This window comes from Clytia hemisphaerica, unplaced genomic scaffold, assembly GCF_902728285.1.
Source record: "Clytia hemisphaerica strain Z4C2 unplaced genomic scaffold, Clytia hemisphaerica genome assembly, whole genome shotgun sequence".
Classification (NCBI taxonomy): Eukaryota; Metazoa; Cnidaria; class Hydrozoa; order Leptothecata; family Clytiidae; genus Clytia; species Clytia hemisphaerica.
The window spans coordinates 49,351-71,101 of record NW_027104405.1 but is presented as its reverse complement, the minus strand read 5'-3'; the positions used below and the strand labels follow the sequence as shown (position 1 = coordinate 71,101).

At 36.5% G+C, this 21,751-nt stretch overlaps 2 protein-coding genes across 2 annotated transcripts; one reads left to right on the top strand and one right to left on the bottom strand.

The window, feature by feature from the left end:
• Positions 1–1,498: 1,498 nt before the first annotated feature.
• On the bottom strand, positions 1,499–4,213 carry LOC136819987 (uncharacterized). Its single transcript, XM_067076221.1, has 7 exons — positions 3,945–4,213; positions 3,740–3,805; positions 3,508–3,594; positions 3,048–3,380; positions 2,632–2,937; positions 2,188–2,526; positions 1,499–2,051 (listed from the first exon to the last, which is right to left on the bottom strand). Exons 1-7 carry the CDS (start codon positions 4,006–4,008, stop codon positions 1,795–1,797), a joined length of 1,452 nt encoding a protein of 483 aa, XP_066932322.1. The 5' UTR covers positions 4,009–4,213; the 3' UTR covers positions 1,499–1,794.
• Positions 4,214–6,839: 2,626 nt separating this feature from the next.
• Positions 6,840–10,527, top strand: LOC136819990 (uncharacterized). Its single transcript, XM_067076224.1, has 8 exons — positions 6,840–6,987; positions 7,364–7,390; positions 7,675–7,755; positions 8,126–8,431; positions 8,634–8,942; positions 9,221–9,559; positions 9,661–9,906; positions 10,398–10,527. The coding sequence occupies exons 1-8, from the start codon at positions 6,927–6,929 to the stop codon at positions 10,409–10,411; spliced, it is 1,383 nt and encodes a 460-aa protein (XP_066932325.1). The 5' UTR covers positions 6,840–6,926; the 3' UTR covers positions 10,412–10,527.
• The last annotated feature ends 11,224 nt before the right edge of the window (positions 10,528–21,751 follow it).

Here is a 21,751-nt window from a genome sequence, read left to right as displayed (position 1 = left end):
TAATTACTAATTATTCGTCGTTGTGACGTTTTAAATATGCAAAAAACATGTTATGTATAAGAAATTGAATATTGACACCAAACATTTTGAAACTTCAACCTCAAAAAATCCACCGTGCCACCATGTGCCAGCCACCAAAAGATTTTCATACCACAGTGGAGCTATGAGACTCACGTCTAATATATGTCAATCTTAGCTCTTCTCGGAGAAATATTGGAAAGATATTCCCAATTCAAAATTTTGTGTCATTATAAAGCATTTTGTTTGATTTTACTCGTCTGATGATGATTTCATAAATGTATTCGCTTGGTATTCTAGCATTTATTTTCAAGCTTTTAGCCAGCAAAAGTACGATCCGAAAAAGTTAGAGAACATTTAAGAAGTGTTAATCATTTTTCAAAATCAGAGTCCTTCGAGCCCCCATGACAGTTGTCCTTTGCAGACAAAGCCTGTACATTAATTGTTTTCTGAACCAATAAAAAGACAATACTTCGCTCTCCACTTTTTCATTCGATGTTATCCAGAGTCTCTATAATAAATCCATGATTTTGGATCGTAGGGTCTTTTTATAACGAAATCCAAATTTTTGAGACCTTCGGATGATTTTTGAAATTAAAATTTAATAAAATTTTTTCAAGGGCTCTGACCATAGTACACGCCCTTTTCACAGACCCACTGGAACCTCTTCCCATTGGAAAAACTGACCAAAATATCGTCCCCGTTGGAAAATTATCCTCCAATTTTTTTACCAATGAAAATAATCAAATAAACCAATCTTCACTGCAATATATCATGCTATTTCTCCCACCATCCCAAATGAATTTTCTGACTTCAAAACAAGAGCATTGAAATCCCCAGACAAAAAAATAGTGAAATATTAGTCCCCAACAAGTTTGAGTCCATTATTTTAGGCATAAGACGTTTATTCGGTAAAAAAACACCCCCTTCTCAAAGACCCACTGGGATTCCTTCCCACTGGAAAAATTGGCCAAAATATCGCCCCGGTGGAAAATTATACTCCAATTTTTATCCTAGCTGAAAAATATCAGATAGGGAAATCCGCAGTAAAAAATATTTTGCTATTTCTTTCATCTCCACTGAAATTTTTGCTTCGAAAACAATGGAATTCAAATCCCCGGCCATAAAAAAAAGGAATGTCAATCCCCATCTATTTTTAGTGCGGAACGGGGTCTGGAAAAACCCCACCGGGTCCGTGAGAAAAGGGTACGCAAAAAAAAACATTAAGTAAGATTTGGCTACAAGCTTAGCTATTATTATAAGTTTAGATAATTACTGTAGTTCTCAACAACCTTTAAAATTTTACGCCTAACGGTTTGGAATTATCAGCATTGCTTACAGCTTGGTTCATTGTTTGACATTCGATGTCAACCCAAAAAGTTTAGAAAGGTTTGCACAAGCAAACGAGGCATAAGCATATGTATCTAAGAATGAGTGTCCCTTGATTAAAGTTGAAAGGGGCTCAAAAGTCATCGAATGATTGAAGTTTCATTTGCTGTATATTTTGAGCTTCATTAATACATATCAATATCAATACATAAATTAACATAAATTAACGTTGAAAATAAATAACAAAAATAGAAGAACGTATATAATTAGTAGATTTTTGCGATCTCGTTATCGCCATATTTGATTTCTATTTTAAGTGTCGTCTCCGCCAAGTTTGAATGATGGTCATGATGGTCACAATTACACCAGTTGGCTCTTCTTCCGGAGTTTTCAGAGTCTTTCTTAGGAAAACAAAAAATGAAAGAATAGTTGATGGTTTTATCCCTACTAATGACAGAAAACATCTTTGAAAATGTCAAAGAAGCAAAGATACTGTTCCACTTCTAATTCGAGGTTTTCCAACTCGCCCAAACCAACTGTCACTTGGCCTTGGACTAGGACAGGTACACAATCCTTGACGTCAGCTTGAAGGAATCGATTCTTCAGAAATTCATAACCGGCTTTAGATTTTGTTAAGCTTGCTTTGTAGTCCGAGAAACTGTCGCTCAAGATTGTAACTTCATCGCACGATTGGACCTTTAGCGCTATAAGTAAAGATGATTTTCGTATGTTAAGAAATTGTATGAATTATTCTGCTTGAAAACGATTGAAAAGAAGTTAGGTGTTTACTATAATAAACAATTGATTGTAAAGATTTCATTTGATGACAATAAAACTTACACTGTCCGAGAGCTTCTGACTCTTTATTGAAAGTTTCTTTGACTTTATTGAATTGGGCAGTAGCAATGGTGACATTGAACCCGGCTTGGGCAACGAGCACTTGTTTTTTTGTGGACGCAATACAATCATTGATTTGGATTTTGAATCCGTTGATGAGGTAATACATGGTGGATGCCCGTTTGAAGCAATCGGTAAAGATATCGTCAGTGAGAATGTCCTCCAGGAAAACCAAAAGATCAAACACTTCAACGAAGTCATCGTGGAGTTTGTTGGTGATGGCCAATAATGTTCCTAATTCTGTAACCATGCCGTTCAAAAATGGAACATTCAATTGTTGTTCTGAAAGGTAAAAGAATATGATTTTAATGATGGTTTGCAAGTTCAACAAGACAGTGACTTAATCGTTGGGTTTGATTGAATTTCTCGATATCATTTGATACTTACTTTTTGCGGATATTTTCAAGTTGTTCAAATCTTTACAATCTTGTAAGAATTGGTCATTCAAGTCATTCAACTTATTTTCTACCAATTTCTTCAATTTTGCTTTCATAGTCAACACCCATCCTTTCACTTTGGTGTCAAATTCCAATAATTCTTTGCTCGATTGTTCTCGTTGTTTGGGTGTTGGAAAACATTTTCCATCACATACAGTATCAAAAGCAGTGTACAAAGCACGGATCTTCTCTGTTTGGAAATCATCGAATTTTCCTTGGAGCACCTTGTATTTTTCAGAACATTCTTGGGTGAACACTATAAAAAGAAAAGGTTTGAAACTTTGAGAACCTTCTTAGTTTTGACCTTGATGACGTTTGATAGACTTTGTACAGTTTGACACAATTAGGTAATGTTATGAAACTCACTGGTGCATTTTTGTTCGATGTCTACCATGATTGTGATCTTTTGAAAAAGAGCATTTTGCGCTGCTTTCAGATCGTCATCAAAACACTTTCGTTTGAACTTGCAATCGAACTCTTCCAATAATTCGTTCAAGTGTTTCAACAAATCATTAGTATCTTTCTTTATCAAAGCGATTTCTGACACGAACGAGCCAAATGCTTTGGTATCGAACGTGTGTTGAATCTCCTGAGTGATGGCTTTCAAAAGAATTAAATCTCTTTGGAGCTCTTCCACTTTTGGTTTGGTTTCGGTCAAGATTGTGATGGCTTGACGTAAAGCAATTTTACCAAGGTGAGCTGAAATTTTAATCGAAATGTTGTGCAGGGTATTGAAAAAATGAAGAAAAAATACTTAGATATGAAGTTCCTGAATTCTGTCTAAACTTTTCGAAAATAAAGCCAATGAAGGAAGATGAATACTTACGTCTGCGCAAAGCATCGAATCTGTAAACAGTATTCGCAAGGACTTTATATGTTGAGGCTTCTACTTCAATCGCACTATGCAATGAGTCTGTAAATGAGAAAAATGAATGTTCAAATTGTGTGGCGAAATTCAATAACCATTAACTCTAATGCAAATTCTCCCTTTATGATTTATATTGAATCAATTCTTCACAAAGCATATAAGAAAGTAACGAAGGTTGTGAATTACTTACGCTTATCATTGACTGAAGCGAACTTCGCACTAGATGCTGAAACAGGCTTAATGTCCATGAGCACCACTGAAAAAGAAGAAATATTTCGTTTATTTTAATTGAATACTTTACAGAAATCAAGAAACTAAAAGTACGATCTCTTTAAGGTGTTTGAAAACTCGGGACTTTACTACATGTTATGCTCAGGTAAATGAATTTAACTTACACTCGTCAGCTACCACACAGGCAGACAACGCCATGAAGGCCACACAAGAAACAAGTCTCATCATCTTTTTCAAGACTTTTCGAACGAAGAAATTTTTGTTGAGAGAAACTAGCCACCCTCTTCTAGTGGATGGTTTTCAATTAATGAGTTGGTATCTCATCGCCGTCAACAGTGTTATACAAACTAATCACAATGGCTTAGTTAAAAAGAACAAAAACTTTAAACAAATCTCATTCATCATTAGCGTAATTGGTAACTTGCCGCTCACTAATCCCTTTCTGGCCGTCTTTTATTTCGTATGAGTAGTTGTACTTCTTGATTTACATCCGAAGATAGACGTGTATTTGAAAGCAATTACGAAATGGACGACAACATATCATTAGCACCCAGGAATGACAATCATCACATTCATCGAGTTGTTTGTATTCAATCACATTTCCTGTTTGTTAATTGCGCTCCAATTATAGTATATCCCATTATTATCATAGAGCAATGGTACCTTAAAATAACTTCTCTATTTAGTATAACTGTATTAGACTGTCAATGTTATAACCTCCAAGTAGAGAATTTACCACGAGGATTAGTATATGAGGCCCCCCCAGCGGACCAAAATTTCACGCATTCACGCAAAATTTTTTCGCAATTCACGCATTCACGCAAGTTTTTCTCGAAATTCACGCAAACCCAATTTTTTGGGAAATCGGGGAAAATGTCAAAAATAGAGGTCTTGCACATTTCGCTAAGTTACGTAATTTACGTAATTTCCGCCATTATGGAGTAAAACGTTCGATTTACATAAAAAAGTATGACAAGGCTGTACTCGAGATATTATTCGACCGGATCTGGTCATGCACTTGAGAAAAACTTAACTCAGTAGTGATTTTTTCCTGTAGACCTGACTATAAAACACCGTGTTTGGTAGCGTCATAAGAAGCCCCCAAATAGAAAGCGTTACGTAATTTTTCAACTTTAATCACATGCCATCACGCAAAATATTTGATTCTTCTAACTTGTCACGATCGTTTGGAAAAGAATTTTTGTACAAAAAATAGCTTAAACATTATCAAAAATAGGTCAACAAACTCGAGTATGACACCATGATGCTTAGCTCAGGGGTAAAGAGGCGCAACCATGGTTTACGCGGAGAGGAAATTTTTGCATTTCTGTCACTCGCATTCGGCTAAAAATGCTCTCTTTTAACACCATTGAAAAAGAATGTCTAAATTCGTTAGAGGCAAGGTACGATCGCTTGATAGCTTGTAAAATGAGGTAAAAGAATGAACATTTGTTGCGAGCAAAGCGATCAAAAAAAATTAAAAAGAAGGGTTTTAATCAGGGCTCGCGAATTAATTTCCTAACGTGGAGGGGCCGAAAACATCGTGACTAAGGAGGTGCAACCATGTTTTGCGCCGACAGGAGAAATTTTTTATTTTAACCCTCTGATGTGCTTAAATACGACTCCATTTCAGACTAATTTTGCCAAGAAATCAGGTTATCGAAAGTCTACATCATTCTTTTTATTTGCAAAAACGTGGTGAAGTCATGGCCGCCTCCTGCCCCCAGTGACTCTGGCCCTGGCCCTGGTCCTGGATCACTCATCATGCATAACCATGGTTTTATCTTAAACAAACACGGGGGGAAATAAGAGTTATTTAAGATTCGAGGGCCAATACATGTTTGGCCCGAGCGAAAAAATCTGGAAATTTAAGGTGTCTAGATTGCTAGAAAGCGCATCTAAATCATGAATCGTTTTATAAAATAGAGAATTTGAAAGTTGCTGATTTTTGATTTTGTACACCTTCACCTGGCATCCCTTGAATTTGGAATAGGTGCGCACTTTGGGGTTTTCTACAAACTGTGAAAAGGAAAAATTCACGCGTTCACGCAAAAAAACAGGGCAGATTCACGCATTCACGCAATAGTAATATGGATTTTCACGTTCACGCAAGTTTTTTTCAATTCCCGCATTCACGCAATTTTTTTTCGATTTTCACGCATTCACGCAACCAAAAGAACCCATTCACGCATTCACGCAAACCGCTGGGGGGGGGCCGTGTATGCCCCTTTTCCCTCCAATCTTATTAAAGTGTAAGAATGATGATAAAAGTAGCAACAAAACTGATCAAGCTGAACCACTTCGTTTGTGGTAAATTAAAGCTTTAAATGCAAGACGCAAAATATTACTGTTTTAGTAAATGATCTACATATAGATAGACATACTTATATCTTCAATATGTATAGGTATCCAATCGCTTTAGAAAGGTAATAGTCTTTTCTCTCAGTAATTTTCAAATTCTGTACGATGTTCTTGAACAGTAAAAATAGATTTGGGTTGCAAATGTAAAACACACTTGTCCACTTTAACCCCCTAATGTAAGATTGGATAAGATTACTAATAAAGTAATTTTTTTGCTTTGAGCAATGGATTTGGATTACTTACTGAACATTGAAATTGATGATGCACCGTCTTCCTGTTTATCGACTTTTCATTATTTTCGGTAATCATTTTATAACATGTTGGTGGCAATGTAATACTTCTTCTTTCCACCAGCCGGTGCTTTTAAGAATGTCGCTCTTCATCAAAGAGTAGATTTTCATCCTTTGACCCACGCCCGATTTATTGTACGAGCAACATTTTTATTTGTTCGAATGGGAAATCTCGTTACGCTACCATAAATCCGTATACGGATTTCAAAAAATAATCTGAGGTGATTACAACGGTCTATCTTCAAAACATTTATTAGACATTCAAGCTTTGTCACTATTGTTAGTGATCATTATGTAAAGAACGCAAACGACGAGACAAAGGGAGGATGTAATTTATATAATGTTTCGATAAACCACTTGTCTTTTGTCTTCTTCTCATATAAAAAGCCACCCGATATCTAGAACAGTATGCATTCTAACCCTCCCAGAATCAAAGAGGGTCATTGAAAACAAAATTATCTGAATCGAAATCAAGAGCTAAGAACTTGATTGAAAATGAAAAACTCTTTCACTATTGCTTGCATATTTCTAGCAGTATGGTCGACTGCCTATTCACGTAAGTACACGCTATTTTATTCATAAGGCTCAAATTTACAAAAAAATTGAGAATTCTTTAAGGAAATATTTTTATATAAAATATTTATTTTTAGCCTCAAAGATTTGTTCAGTTTTTTTATTCAGTTAGGACTTTTCAGGTTTTCGCTTTTTTTGTTTTCTTTTTGCATTGAAAATCTTTAAGAATCAAGGCTAGACGAGACTTAATTATTATAAATCATTTCGGTGAATAGAAGTTAATCTCTCCCATCTTCATGACTTTTAACAACCTGTTCGAGAGGTTTAATTTATGAATTTAACTCACTTAATTTTTAACCAACAATTCATATGGTTTATTAAGCCGATTATTGATGATGTTCTTAATTTCTTTTTTTCAGTAAATGGTCTTGACCTGAAAAAACCAAGTAAGAATTATTGCTTCCTAATTTCCCTTCTTCGTCAATGCAGTTTGAGACAATAGTTTTTTTTTTCAGAATCAGTTTCAGAGATTCATTTGAATTCCCCTCCCCTTGTTTTTCATTTTTTGAAAGTATCTTAATCTTTTCCTGATTTTCACCTAAGATTTTAATAACTTTTATATAATCGGTCCATTTTTCCTTTTCGACTGTGGCCCTTACCATTTAATATTTACGAGTAACAAACATTCATTCACTTTTTGAGGCTACTTATCAAATCTGTTTTATCACAGGGCAATTCGTTAAAGCTCTGAACATGGTTAACCAAGAATGCAACGCCGTCAATGTGCGTGCCATGAAAGCTATGATGACAAGTGGGTTTGCATTTTTCTTTTTCATTTTTGCTGACTATTCTTTCTTATGTGTCTAATATTGGTAAAGTTCTCCATAAAGTGAATATAACTTGAAAATACACGTTTTTTATAAGAACATCCAAAATCTTTTAAGCCTTTGGATTTTCTTAACTTCGTGAGTTTTAAGCCTAAAATATTCAAATTCTCAAGCATTTTTGTCCATTTTCCTAAGACCATAGTATAAGAAAGCCGCGGCTTTCTTATACTATGCTAAGACACTGGCTGTTTTGAGTCCGTGAAGTCTTATAATGTTTTTAACTTCTTCGTAATATTTTGGCCATCAAACCTTATTTAGTTTGTTCTTATGAAAAACGTGTATTCCTTCTTTCAGCCGACCCTTCGAAAGTTGACATTGTCAAAACACAAGCAAAAATTGATGGATTGTTGGATGACGTTGAAAAGTTAGAACATGCATTATCCAAATTGAGACTGGGACCGCGTCAGCGCAAAGGACTTACCAAAAAATTGGAAAACTTGAAAAAGAAAGTTCAAATGAAAGCGAACAGCTTGAGCAGTATCACTGAAAATGCTAGTTGTTTCGGCCAAAAAAGTATTTTCAACGCCCATCTTGCAAAAGCTGACAGTTCTTTCAATAACTTGTTGGAGCAATTTGACAAAGTGAAAGAAGAATGCAATGGTGAGCTTTTTGGAATATTCGAATAAAGTTTTAATCTCTCCTTAAAGGTATTGGGAAAAATTGCTGCAAGCAACTTCTTTAGATTAAGAATGAATTTTGTCAAACTTACTTTCTAGTCGGAGAAACTGTCACTCAAGAGCGTAACTAACAGAATACCATACAATTCTTAATATAATTCATGTAACTTCCTTTCCATACTCAGTGTTCTCTAAACCATGCGTACACAAATTCACTCACATCAAAGAAAAGTTCTCCAAGTTAAACATGAATAATGTGCAACCCATCAAAGGAAAAGTGGATGAGCTGAAGACTGCTGGTTGCTTTGTTTCACAAGCAGATCGTGCTGCTTACAGTAAAAAGATGCTAGATATCGAGTGTCGTGTGGAGGGAATGATCATTTTTGTACAATCGGCACTCTCTGACTTGATCAAAGCTGAACTTATGATAGTGTCGGACACGAAAACAACATTGGAGAGTTTGTTGAATGGCAACGTTAGTATGGAAACTGATGGTAAGTGTAGATACCCATTCTAATAAAGAAAGTATTTTGACAGAAGAGTCTAAATCAATTTAAGTACAATTTTCCAGAATTACTACCACAATAAATTGCTTTTCCCTTTAAATCGAATATATTGTTCAAATCAATTAAATCCATAACGATTTTCAAACACTTTGGCCGATGTAGGGGCTTATAGGGGTACGAAATACCGTTTTAAATACCGTACTAAAAAGGCCAATCCCGTCACACCTTAAAAGTAACCCCCAAATATAGGCAAGCTTTTTTTCTAGTTAAAGGAAACAAATTGGACACACGAGCTATTCATCTGAAAATCAAGGATATCTTTCATCAATCGATCGTTTTGAAAAAAAGGTTCATCATTGTGTATGATTGTATCTACGACATCAGAGGCTGGATTGCCGGCACCGATTACGACAACCTCCATGTGGGCGCAAATGATATGTATTGGGGTCTGGGAAACCTTTGTGTTTCAATTGATAACGCTCTCACCCTTTGGGATCGACTTGAGAAAGAAGAATGCTTCAAGGAGGATGTTGACAAGAAGAAAAAGGAAGTGACTCAGTTGGAAACTGACATCAATAGTGTGTTCAGCGAAATTGGTGATACTGGTAAGTTTAATTGTAGTCATCATTTCGTCGTGTTTTTGCCATGATAAAAACACTTTATTAGGTTACTTTTCATTAAATTCATCCATTGAAATCTTTTTCAGCGAGCATGGTGTGCGGTGACTTGCTAAACAAAGCACGAACAGAAACTGAAAAATTAAAAGTAAAGCTGACCGTTTGCGGTAACGAGGCGAATCGGTTGAAAGCTCAGGTCACTAAAGAACTGACTACTGGAGACGAGCTGATGATCATTATGGGAGATGTTGACATGATCATAACGGATATAAAAACGCACAACACACTTGCTGAAAAGAATCATTACTTCTTGAGAATCTTCGACCATTTGTACTGTAAGTACCATCTCGTTTGGTTCCCCTCAATAAGGTGTTTCGGTTAATCAAAAAGTTCAAATCTAGTGAGAATGTTTTCGTATATGTTTGATTCGAAAAGAATGATCTAAAGACTTTATCTAGGGATGTTCTAATATCGCTCTTATTTTTTGGTCTTTTGTTATCCTTTTTTACTTAAATTGTTCTCATAAAAGGAATGTTATACAGGGGGTCCCTAATTAAAGTATCGAGTTTGAACATGCTATTGAGTAGAAAAGTTTGTGCGTGTTATCGCTAATAATGAATAATGAATACACACATAAAAGTTTCTACTCATAGTTGTGTTTCGACTCGATACTTAGGGACACCCTGTACTGATAAATGATATGATTGAAGATTTTCCTTAATTAAATTTCTTCATATTTAAACTGAACCTTATTGGTAGATTTTTCCCTTGAGATTAGTTACAAGAAGAGTTTATTTAACAAGGTGAATCACTTTTTTCTTGTCAGGTTTGGATGATTAAATCGTTGATGGAAGGAGCAAAGACGAACGCTATTTAATTTTATTCAAAAGTTACATTTATATGATTTAATTTTCTCTTTATTGCAATGAAAATGTTCAAAGATGTTATTCCTTTGGCAAATATTTATTTCAAATTATTTTTGGTTAAGACATTTTAGGGCCCTTAGGAACTTCACTCTTTTACCCTATTCGAACTAAGGGGAGGGATTTCTATTCGGTGCGTAAACTAGCGTTAATAGCTTCTCTTTATAGCATGATAACATCTCTGAAAGTTAAGAGTCATAAAAATTGACACATTCTCAGTACCCTAGCTCTGAATCGTCCCTAAAAGCATTGTATGAATAAAGATTTGCTCGCTTATGGCTTCCATACACTACATTGCAAAGGATTTGACCGATTGAAATCCAGCAAAAGGGGGCAGAATAATAATAATAATAATAATAATAATGATATATTTCTGGCATTTCCAAAATTTACATTTGGCTCTTCACCTGAAAATTCTGTATATAATATATGTGCAATGTCTAGAAAAAAATTGTAAAATAACCTGGTAGTATACTGAAGAAAAATTGGGGCCGTATGTGGACAAGCAGATACTCTAAGGTCCCGAATAGACGTCCCCCCCCCGCTTATTAATTTTCGAAAATATTTCGGACCCCCCCGTTCTTATTAGGACCCCCCCGTTTATTAGTTTTTAAGAATATTTTCAGCTGTCAAAGAGAAGGACCCTTATTTTGCTCTAAATAGCCTGATTTTAGCCTTTATTTACCTAAATTTTCAGACCCCCCCGTTATTCAGACCCCCCCGTTTATTATATTTTGCAAAAATTTCGGACCCCCCCTTTTATTCAGACCCCCCCTACTATTCGGGACCTTAGAGTAGGGACGAAGCGGTGGGCTAGTATGACGAATAAAATGATTAGGATTAAGAAGTATAAAGGGTAAAATGTGAATAGTGATAGAGCTAGACTAAAACCTAAACAAATCCGAGTATCTGAGTATGCTAGCTGAGGCCATCGCAATGTGTGCTACTATAAAAAATTAACGAATATATTAAAAAAAAAAAAATACTAACATAATGTTATAAGCTAGACTAGACTAAGGTTCAAGCACTATTGGTGGCTAGAGGTAAAGTAAGCGACAAAATAGATCTAAGAACTCGTTGAGATAGAATCACGACAGAGCGTAAGATAGAATGAGTAAAACTTGCATAGATTGCAACACCGAAGGCTGTGTAAAAGTGTACTGGACCTTGCAAAACACGACCAGTATTTTGACATAAATAAGTGAGCTATCAACTATCTAAATTAAATTAATTGAAAATAATTAAACATCAAATGGAAAAAAAAAAAAAAAAACTTCATAGAACTAGAATATAATAAAGTCATATATATGCACTGAAGAAAATACAGACTAAGTAAACCTAAGAACAGATGGGCTAAATCTAAAATCAGAATGGAGACTAGGGAACCAAGGCTACGAGTAGGGATATTAGAAGAATTGAAGTCAGAATTAATTTAAAACTAAAATGGCGCGTGAAACAAATCGAGAATTAGACTAAAACTAGGTATAAGAAATAATATAACATAGAAAGCACCAGCTAGGAAATAGCGAGTAGCGACGCAGGGACTACAGTTGGTAGAAGAGGTACTACTGCAAGCTCCTAGCTAGGGCTTTGTCGAAAAAATATTTTTTTGTTTCTTGACAAAAGGCTTTGTAAGTTTCTGAGTCACGACAGTTAACAGGTAGTTCATTAAAAATTTTAGAAGCTTCAGATTCAAAGGAACCACTAACATTACAGGTTTCACGCAATTTAGTTCCACCAATTACATCCGTTCGAGTCTTGGCTTGCACATATTTCTCCATAGGGAGGAATTTGGGCCAGTCATTCATATTCACTGATTTCCACGCAAGTTTAGCCAAACTGTATTCGGTCCGTTCTTTGACAGGTAGCCATTTCATATCTATTACGTCAGACTTGCGAGAGTAGCTCTTCCGGACGAAGCTAGCTGTGGCATTTTGGACTCGTTGTAATTGGTTGAATAGATATTGTGGTGCGTTGTGAATTACGGTATTACCATAGTCTATTTTACTCAATACAAGAGATTCTGCCAACTGGCGTCGTACACGGTATGGTAAATATCGTTTGATGAGGGATAGACTCTTCAGCGTGCCATATGCTTTAGTGACGATTTTTTTGACATGTTCATTCCATGTTAGGTTTTCGGTGAAGATGATTCCTAACAGCTTGAATAGGGGAACACGCTCAATCACATTTTCGTTATTTGACTTGATTTCGAATTCAAAATTATGCCTCCTTGCCATTTGAGATGTGGCAAAGAGCATCGATTTAGTTTTTCTGGCGTTAAATATCAAGTTCGAATCCAGCGACCATTTCTCAATTACGCTAATATCAGAGTTCATTTCAGTGACACAATTTTCAAGCTCGTTTGGTTTGGTGTGGCGATATATAGTCGTGTCATCAGCATATTGAACACATTTTGCGGTGGTTTTTGTTGCCATGTCGTACACGTAAATGTTGAAGAGAATGGGTCCAAGTATGCTTCCTTGGGGGACGCCATTAGTAACTGTGAGAATGGATGACTTCTTGTCGTTGATCTGTACGTACTGAAGTCGATTGCTCAGATAGTTGGAGATAACATAGAGTGACTTTTTTGAGAATCGTAGTGTGTGAAGTTTTTTGATAAGAGTTTCAAAATCAACTGTATCAAATGCTTTTGAAAAGTCAGCGAGAACTGCAAGAGTGATTTCGCCTCGATTCATCGCTTTCAGGATGTCGTTTTTGATTTTGATGCAGGTGGTTATTGTGCAGTGACCCTTTCGAAAACCAGATTGATGTATTGATAGTAGTTCTTCACTTTCTAGATAGTTTGTCATTTGTGTCATAATCAGTCTCTCGTATACTTTTGAAAGGATCGGTAATATGGAGATTGGACGGTAGTCGCTCGGATCAGCGGGTGACTCAATTTTAGGAATAGGGCTGATTTTCGAGATCTTCCACTGGCTAGGAAAGACGGATTGTCGAATGGAAGAGTTGATAATATGGCAAATGGGACTACAAATTTCATCGATGGCGAGTTTAATGTATTTCGACGGTATCTGGTCATGGCCGGTTGAGCAGTCGTTTCGAAGATTACATAAGGCTTTACGAACGTCAGCGTAGGAAACTTCGTTTATGTCGCATGGATTGTCTTGTGCAGGTAATTCGTTGATGAGTTGATGTAGGATTTGCTCTGATTTAGGTTTTGAGTTAACAAGTCTCCCGGCTGTTGTGTTGAAGTGGACATTGAGTGTGTCGGGGTCAGCGGATATCTTTTGTGGTGATGGTTTCAGGATGCGATGGATGGTTGACCATACTTCTTTCGGTCTTTTGGAGGATAGTGCGCGTCGGTAAAAACTGGATTTTGTTACTCGAATAAGAGTTTTTAATTCGTTTCGGATTTTACGAAACAGATCCCAATCTTTTTGCTCGGACTGCGGGGAATGACATTTGGTTCGTAAATAGTCTCTTTCCTTTTGCTTCTCGCTGATGTTGAGATCTTTTAACCACGGAGCTGGTGGGCGCGTTAATTTCTGCCTGATGAGGGGTGCGTGTCGGTCTAGACAATCGGTAAAAAGTTTGTTAAATATGTCTAGTTTTTCTTCAGCGGTATCAAAAGCGTAAACAAGATTGAACGGTATTTGTCTGATATCTGTTTTAAATGCTGCTAAATTAAAGTTTTTCTCATTTCGAATAAATTTATATCTGGGTTCAAACCGTGGCTTGCGTAGATTACATATGACGAAGGCAGCATCATGATCGCTCATTTCGTCGCATGGGATAACATCATCGTGGATGACTTTTGAGAATGAGGTAACGATATGGTCAATGCAGGTTTTTCCCTTCCGGGTTGGCTTCTTCACTTGTTGACGTAAACCGAGACGATCGAGGGTATCTTTATATTCGCCAGCAACGTTGTAGTTCTCTTTCAGGAGATCGATATTTGTATCACCAGTAATCACGATTGGATCAGACCAGATGGTGTGAACGTACGATATTAATGTTTCGAATTTTTGAAGCCAAGCACGTTTGTCAACGTCTTCGGAACTTGGTTGATAGAAAACGGCTATAAGAAAGGGACTTTTCTTTCCCTTCACTTCAAACCACTGGTGTTCGATCGTTGTATCTTTCTTGTCAATGTCAGTTCTTGGGCGATGTTTAATGCCGTCTTTGAAGTAGGCTCCCACGCCACCGCCACGTTTACCATTTCTGTTATTGTATCTGAAAGGATGATAACCGGAGAAGTTGAGTTGTCGGATGAGTGCAGGATTGTCAACGAGGCATGTCTCAGAGATTGTTAGGATATCGAACTTGTGTTTTAGGAGCATGGCTTCAAGTTGGGCAGTCTTATTTTTGATAGATTGAATGTTAAGGTGCGCAATGCTGTAGTTGTTTCGGTTGGCATTTAGAAGATCCAACTGGATTTGAGTATCTTGTTGCGCTGGGATATCATTCACGGTCGAGGGGTCTGATAGTAGAAAGTCTATATCGACATTGTTGAACGGTAATTCAGTAAGCAGACAGTCGTGACATGTCCATAAATTGTGTTTGTCTGAGAAGTTTTTTACAGTTTTATAAATACATTTTACGTGAGTCGAGTTGAGACAAACCTTGCATTCCAAGTGGTACGAATTCTTACGGACAGTTTTGGCACAAACAGGACAAGCGAGCGGACCCGGATTAGTTTCGATGTCACCAGAGATGAGGAGTTGAAATGTTGCCGAATGATTTGCGTACAGATGGATCGGTGCACAAAACCTCCGTTTGTTGTTGTGATTTTGACGTCGAGTCAAAAAGTCTTTGTTTTGAACTTTAAATTTCGATTTCTCGTGGCTTCTTCCCATTTGATGTAGAAAGAGATACACCATTACGACGAGCGCAGCTTCTTTCATCTTCTTTAGCAAAAATCAGCTCACTTCTTTTTAATTTGAGTGAGAATTTTAAGAAAAACTAATTTATTTTCACTCTTTTGACGTTAGTTTTCAAAAAAACGGCTTAAGAACCGACGAATTTTCACTAAAATAACTTAAGAGTGCTTAAAAAGCTCTATTTAAGCGTTTTTGAGCTGTTTTTAAGCAAAAAGCGTAAAAACACGATCTGTATAGAACTCAGAATAAGCTTAACTAAGGCTCCAGTACAGCGCTGTTAACTTACCGCGTAAGCCCAGGCGGCTCTTGAGGCTTAAAAACCGGTTTTCTGGAAAAACTACTATTCCCAGCCGGTTCTTACCCCCTATGAATCGCTTTAGCACAATGAAAATATGCTAATTAGAGCCTTTGGAAGTAGCTCACTCGCTTGTAAGGTCGCGTTTTTACGTTTTTTTTCGCTTTAAAATGCCTTAAAACGCTTAATGGCTCTGACCATAGTCAAAAGATTGATTTTAGAATTTGAACATAAAAGTTATGTTTAGGTTCTTTAACACTTTTAAGAAAGAATTGCCTTTATAAATTGCTTTTTAATAAACTCCCTTAAGTGTAATTAAGAATTTAATTGCAAAAATGACACTATGAACTTTAAAAAAACGTTAATAATATGTTGCATTACCTTCTTTTATAAAAAGTGCTAAGTTTTAATGGGTAATTAACCGTTTTGTTTCGAAGTTTTTTCAAACTGTCCGCAAAGAATTGAACTGTTTTAAATTTTTCGGAAAATTTTTCTAAATTAATGCATCAAAAGTTATGGCCGTTTTTCTATTAAAAATTGGGATGAAAAATTGATCAAAAAGTACTATTTTCAAGTTTTTAAGACAAACTAAGCTTTTAGAAAAATTTCCCGAAAATCCATTTTTAGTGCGGTAAAAGATACATCATCTACCGCAAAAAAAAATTTATTTCTTCGTCGAAAATAAGCTCTTCAAAGTTGAAATACTCTTCTTCACAAAAGTCTTCATTTTCTTATTCATCAATTTTTTTCATTCCGAATCTTAAATTTTCAGACTTAAGGATAATTGGCCTAACGGAAAATGTATAACATGCCACAGTTTTGTGTGCTACATAGCTTAAGTAGAGAATTGTAGTTATCGGGCTATTCCAGAAATAGTCTGTACCCCCTATGTTGAGGAGGTGTGACGTCCAGGCTGGTATGGAAAACCAATCTAAAAATTCCATTTAAAAAATTTAACTCAAAAAAGCAATATCATTGAAAAACATTGATCATATAGTCCGGTTTTTTGAGTGTAAAAATATGGTTAATAAATCCAAGGATATGTAATAGCGGAGCTGGACAACGCACATTTGAAAAAGCCTTGTTCTATCTTTGTTGTACCTGACATTAAAATTTGATATGAAATTTAACTTTTTCAATTACAAACTCGTGAGATTTGGATTTTCTTTTAGGATTTTAGCCAATGATTCTGCTACTGCATTTATCCTTCACGATTAAAAACATTTAATTAATTAATATCAAGAGGTTCTGTAAAACATTGGTGAATGACAATTGAAAAGAAAAACATCGTTTTCATTAGTAAAGCACTTTTTCATTTGAAATACCACGCTATGCGGGGTGCCTCAATTTCTAACTGCTATTTTCAGATAGCGAGTCGGTATGTCTGATTATGGAAAAAATTTCAAGTCAATTGAAACAATATTTATCAAAATATTTACATCCGAAATTTTAAAGAGAAGTCATGAAAACTTCTCAAATTCATAACACATGCTGATAAAATTAGATTTCATTTACAAGAAAGCTTTTGGGGTATCTTCTGCAAATATTATTTTCATGAAAAGCGGGAACATCATAGCAAAATATGTGCAAACGTACTACATGAACACTTTGTCTGATTCATTTTTCTTAAAAAAACAGAACACTCAAGTGACAGAGATGGATTTCTATTATGAACAGTTTATAGAAAAGACAAAGAAGCAACCTGCTAAGGGATTCTTGTCCTTTATCCAGCTTCGCTAGTAAATATCCCTGATAAATCACTAAAATCGGTAAATAATATGGTTTTTGCCACCGCAGGAAGCCTAAAGCTTCCGAGGATGGCATTCATAGCTTCATGCATAATAGACCAGGCGATGACTAACGGTCGCGCCACCTTTCGATAGAAAAATTCTCTTATTGATTTTTGACGACTCCAACATGTAGTATTAACGAATCCGAGGGGTTTACGGGCCAAATCGGTCCCGTTTGGGTTCCTCAGGGGGTCCTTTGAAGGGGAGTGACAGTTTAAAAACAAATTTTTGTGCCTGGGGTAGGTCACTGAAAACTTTAATATCTTTTGAACTATTTACTCAATGGTGCTGAAATTTTACAATTATCTTGGTATATACCTATTTATTTTATATGCAAATTTTCCAAAAAAATTTTTGACTACAGTACATTTTACAGACCAGAATTCCGAATTATTCAATTTTTTTTGAGAATTTTTCAGAAAAATCACCAAAAAGTTTTTTTACAGACCTCAAAACTTTAAACAAACTTATAATTTGAGGTTTTTTAGGAGCCCTAGGCTATAAACATCAGATTTGGACACCTAATTTGAAGATGAAGTCCTTCAATGTCTCGTACAGAGGCCTATTTTATCAAATTAGGTTATCCCGGCAAGTCCGGGCAACTTTTGAATTCTCCATGAATTCCAAGAATATCGTCTAAGATATAATTCACTTGATATTTTTCAAAGCCTTTGAAATCTTTTAGTGCTATCCAAGTATTAAACGTGTAGTTGTAATGGAGGCTTATTTTGAAAAAAAGTAAATTCAATCTGGCGTTATTTTACTACCAAGATTTGCATGTGATAATGTCAGCCAAAGTACTGAGAAAGAACATTTTTGAAAAGTTCAGCTCTTTTACAATGAAAGAGTGGCCACCTGACCCTAATAAGCTTGATTCAACTGAGCTCGAGCCACCTGAATCTGTAGTACAGTTTGTCGAGTCTTTGCTTCAACCATCTAGTGAACGTACACCAAATATAAACAGAATCGCAAACTGTCTAGCGCAAGATTGTGTACAATGTTCTTCAACGTAAAGTAACCCTTAAAAAGCAATTTCTTTTGGGACTTGGACTCCATAGCTTGTCTGGATCCAGGCAGATCATTGACATTTTGTTTCGATTAGGTAGCTGTGTCAGCTACGATTATGTGTGCAACGTGGAGACTGTACATACGCAGTAGCTGCACAAGAGAAAGCAAAACTGGGCTTCGCTTTAACCTTGCAGCCAATTCTTCGAGAACTCATAATTTTCTCTCACTTTTTGGTGGACAACTTCGACGTTCTAGTTGACAAGCAGTCAGGAGGAGGCTCCATTAACACTACCCGCATGGTTGCTTTCCAGGGACCAAATCAAAACGCGATAAAACGAACCACCAAAGTATCTGTTCCAAAGAGGAAGAGTCGAAAACTATTCATAGAGGATGTAAACATCGAAACTGTGCCCATCAACAAGAAAAAGAAACCACCTTCAACCTTTTCCGAAAGAGCTGAAATAACTCCAAAGTCAATTGAGTTTAACACAGCCTTCTTGAAATGGGTTTACCTCAGAAAAATATATTCAGTAGATCAAACCATTCCAATATTCAAGGGTTTCAAACTTGAGCATCCAAAAACCAACCCTGAATCCCTCTCGAAGACAAGCGAAACGTACTTAACTCCGTTAAATTCAAAGGTCACTGATTACCGAACCATCCAACACTACATGCAGTACCTTCAGAGTCTGGCTGAACAGGTTAACATGAAACTGGTCAACATCACCTTGGATGTCGGCGCTGCAATCAACGCCTACTTGGTAATCTGGAACAACCCAGTTCTGTTTAAAAACATAATCATTCACCTTGGAAGCTTCCACTTTCGTAAAGAAAACTTTCAGGTACATTTTATTTCTTTTATGTTTGCCGATTTCTTCGCACCATGTAACTTACCATAAAAAATATTATGTTTTTCTTAGAAAATAAACGAACATACATTAAATAATCCAGGATAGTAATATTGAGCTCTAATTTCCTTTGATTCAGGTCATTGGATCGCTTGTCGCTGGTTCCGGCTTCGAGGACGCAGTATATGAATCTGGTCTTTGTACATCTGGTAGTTTGCACGGTGCACTTGCAGGATCGCACTATAATAGAGCATGGCACATGCAAAGTACATTCTCTGAAGCGATTGAACGTCTCTTCTTAACAAGATTCCATACAACGAAGAAACCTAAAATCCCGGCCATTTTGGACGAGATCACGATGACAGAACTACCAGAAAATCTCACAATTGACGATACAGTACTAAATATGAACTGTTTCGTGAATCTGCAAGGGAAGGAGCACTTGACAAAACAGCCCCGTTTTGGCTTCTATACATGGATCTGATGAGATATCAAGTCACGGCCCACACCGCTATCCAAGAGAATGATATTGAAACGTTGATGTATTGCTGGGAAGAGTTCATCCCGATGTACTTCATCATGAATAAACGAAACTATGCTAGGTGTGCATCTTCGTTTGTTTATTTATTGCTATAAAGTACTTTTGAACTACTTTCCTTTATTTCACTTACTTGCTTATTCGTAATGAACTAGATTTTGGTGTTTCCCTTTGAAAACGATTTTCAACTATCACTAAGAGGATGTAAGAAACAAATTATATTCTACTTCAACCTTATTACCGGACCAGCCACGTCATTTTATCTTTTCGTTTCTGCTAGGTATGGTTCTTATTACGTTTCTCAAATGGAACACCTTAAACAGACACAACCAACTGAGCAAAATGAATTAGTGAAGAATGGATTGTCTATTCAAGCTCAAGATCGGTATCCATTGGCCACTGCTTGTGATCAACGAGGCGAACAAACCATCAACAGAGATGCAAAAACTGCTGGTATGTCAAAACTTTTTATGGTTCGTGCTAACATTGTCTTACGAAACTACTGAAAGATTTAGTTTCATTTATATTTGTCAGGTAATAAGGAGAGTTAGTCACAATGCTAATTCATTTAGAAATTCTTCTACAGAAACGGCCGTGTAAGCACTTGATCAATGACTGTGTAAATTCTTCTAAGATTCCCAAAATTCAAATTTTCAGGCGAAGTCAAAGGCTACTCGAGTTATCACAACAACGTCACCAAATGGTGTTTGAATCGACCGAATATGGCTCTAATCACTAGAAATCTTTTAGATATGGCAGGTTTGTCCGGAAAAAATGATTATAAGCCTCTTCGTCAAAAGGAAATCCAGAAATCGGAGGTCCACGTCACCAAAATCATCGATGATCTTGAAAATGATTATTGGAGTCCTTTCAGTGTGTTCCTTGAGGAGGAAGAAGTTTACAACCTCAGTTCAGGGAAGAAGTATAATGGAGCTGTTCTGAGCAAATTGATCGACATCAAAAAGCAAGGACAGCTACTAATGGACACATTCTGGAATGAAAGAATTCAATCCGGCAAAACACCATTTCATGCACCAATCCACAAAGAAACACCAACACTATTCAAACAGCAACAAGTGAAGCGGAAGAAGAAAGACCATGCGAAAGATGTCATTAGAGTCAATCGAGACATTCTTGGAAAACTTCTTTCCGTTTCCTCAAAGCTCCAGAGCCATGTCGATTTCCGAAGCGTTTTATGTTACCCGTTGTGTCCTGTTCCATTAAGCCTAGCTTTTCCAGATGGAACGAAAAGAGGAAATACAAAAAGCCAGCTTATCTGATATCATCCTACCATCCGGTATTTCAGATCCTGGGGATCGAACATGCTGCACATTGATTGTTGATCTATTCGCTCAATTTCGGATAACAGCTAAAGGAAAATCCAAATCGTTCGCTCAACTTATCACGAAACTTCTCTCCTCTCTACCGAAAGGTCACAATCGGGTTGACCTCGTTGCTGATTGTTACCGAGAATTCAGCATCAAAGCTGGGGAGAGAGAGAAACATAGAGCATCGGAATCCCAGAGAATCTTGATCAAGTCTTTCAACACATTGATACCGAGTGACTTGAATGGATTCTACTCGAATGGTGAGAATAAAACACAACTTATCGAGTTCATCAAAGCCAACGCAAAGAAATGCCTGGACATATTAAACTGCAACGCCATCATTATGTCTGGAGATGAATATTGTGAACAAGTAACGATTGAAAACGTGTTGAATGTGGAAAACCTTGTATCTAACCAAGAAGAAGCAGATACCAAAGTCGTTCTACATGCAATGGACGCCCTGGAATGCGAAGGAAATGTCTGCATTCGTTCTCCATCAGGAGATACAGATTTCCTTGTGATTGCTCTTGGTTTGCTGGCTGGAAATTCTCGTGTTTTAATAGATACAGGGAACGGTGATGGGAGAAAGAAGGTCTGGCTAGACTC

What these genes read in the sequence shown, in the direction of transcription:
- LOC136819987 (XM_067076221.1), bottom strand. Translation starts at nt 4,008, where the DNA reads ATGATGAGACTTGTTTCTTGTGTGGCCTTCATGGCGTTGTCTGCCTGT. An exon ending in CTGTGTGGTAGCTGACGAGT is followed by an intron (nt 3,806 to 3,944) that starts GTAAGTTAAATT and finishes CTTCTTTTTCAG; the next exon opens with TGGTGCTCATGGACATTAAG. An exon ending in CTTGAAAATATCCGCAAAAA is followed by an intron (nt 2,527 to 2,631) that starts GTAAGTATCAAA and finishes TTTACCTTTCAG; the next exon opens with AACAACAATTGAATGTTCCA.
- LOC136819990 (XM_067076224.1), top strand. Translation starts at nt 6,927, where the DNA reads ATGAAAAACTCTTTCACTATTGCTTGCATATTTCTAGCAGTATGGTCG. An exon ending in TCTTGACCTGAAAAAACCAA is followed by an intron (nt 7,391 to 7,674) that starts GTAAGAATTATT and finishes GTTTTATCACAG; the next exon opens with GGCAATTCGTTAAAGCTCTG. An exon ending in CGTTAGTATGGAAACTGATG is followed by an intron (nt 8,943 to 9,220) that starts GTAAGTGTAGAT and finishes CTTTTTTTCTAG; the next exon opens with TTAAAGGAAACAAATTGGAC.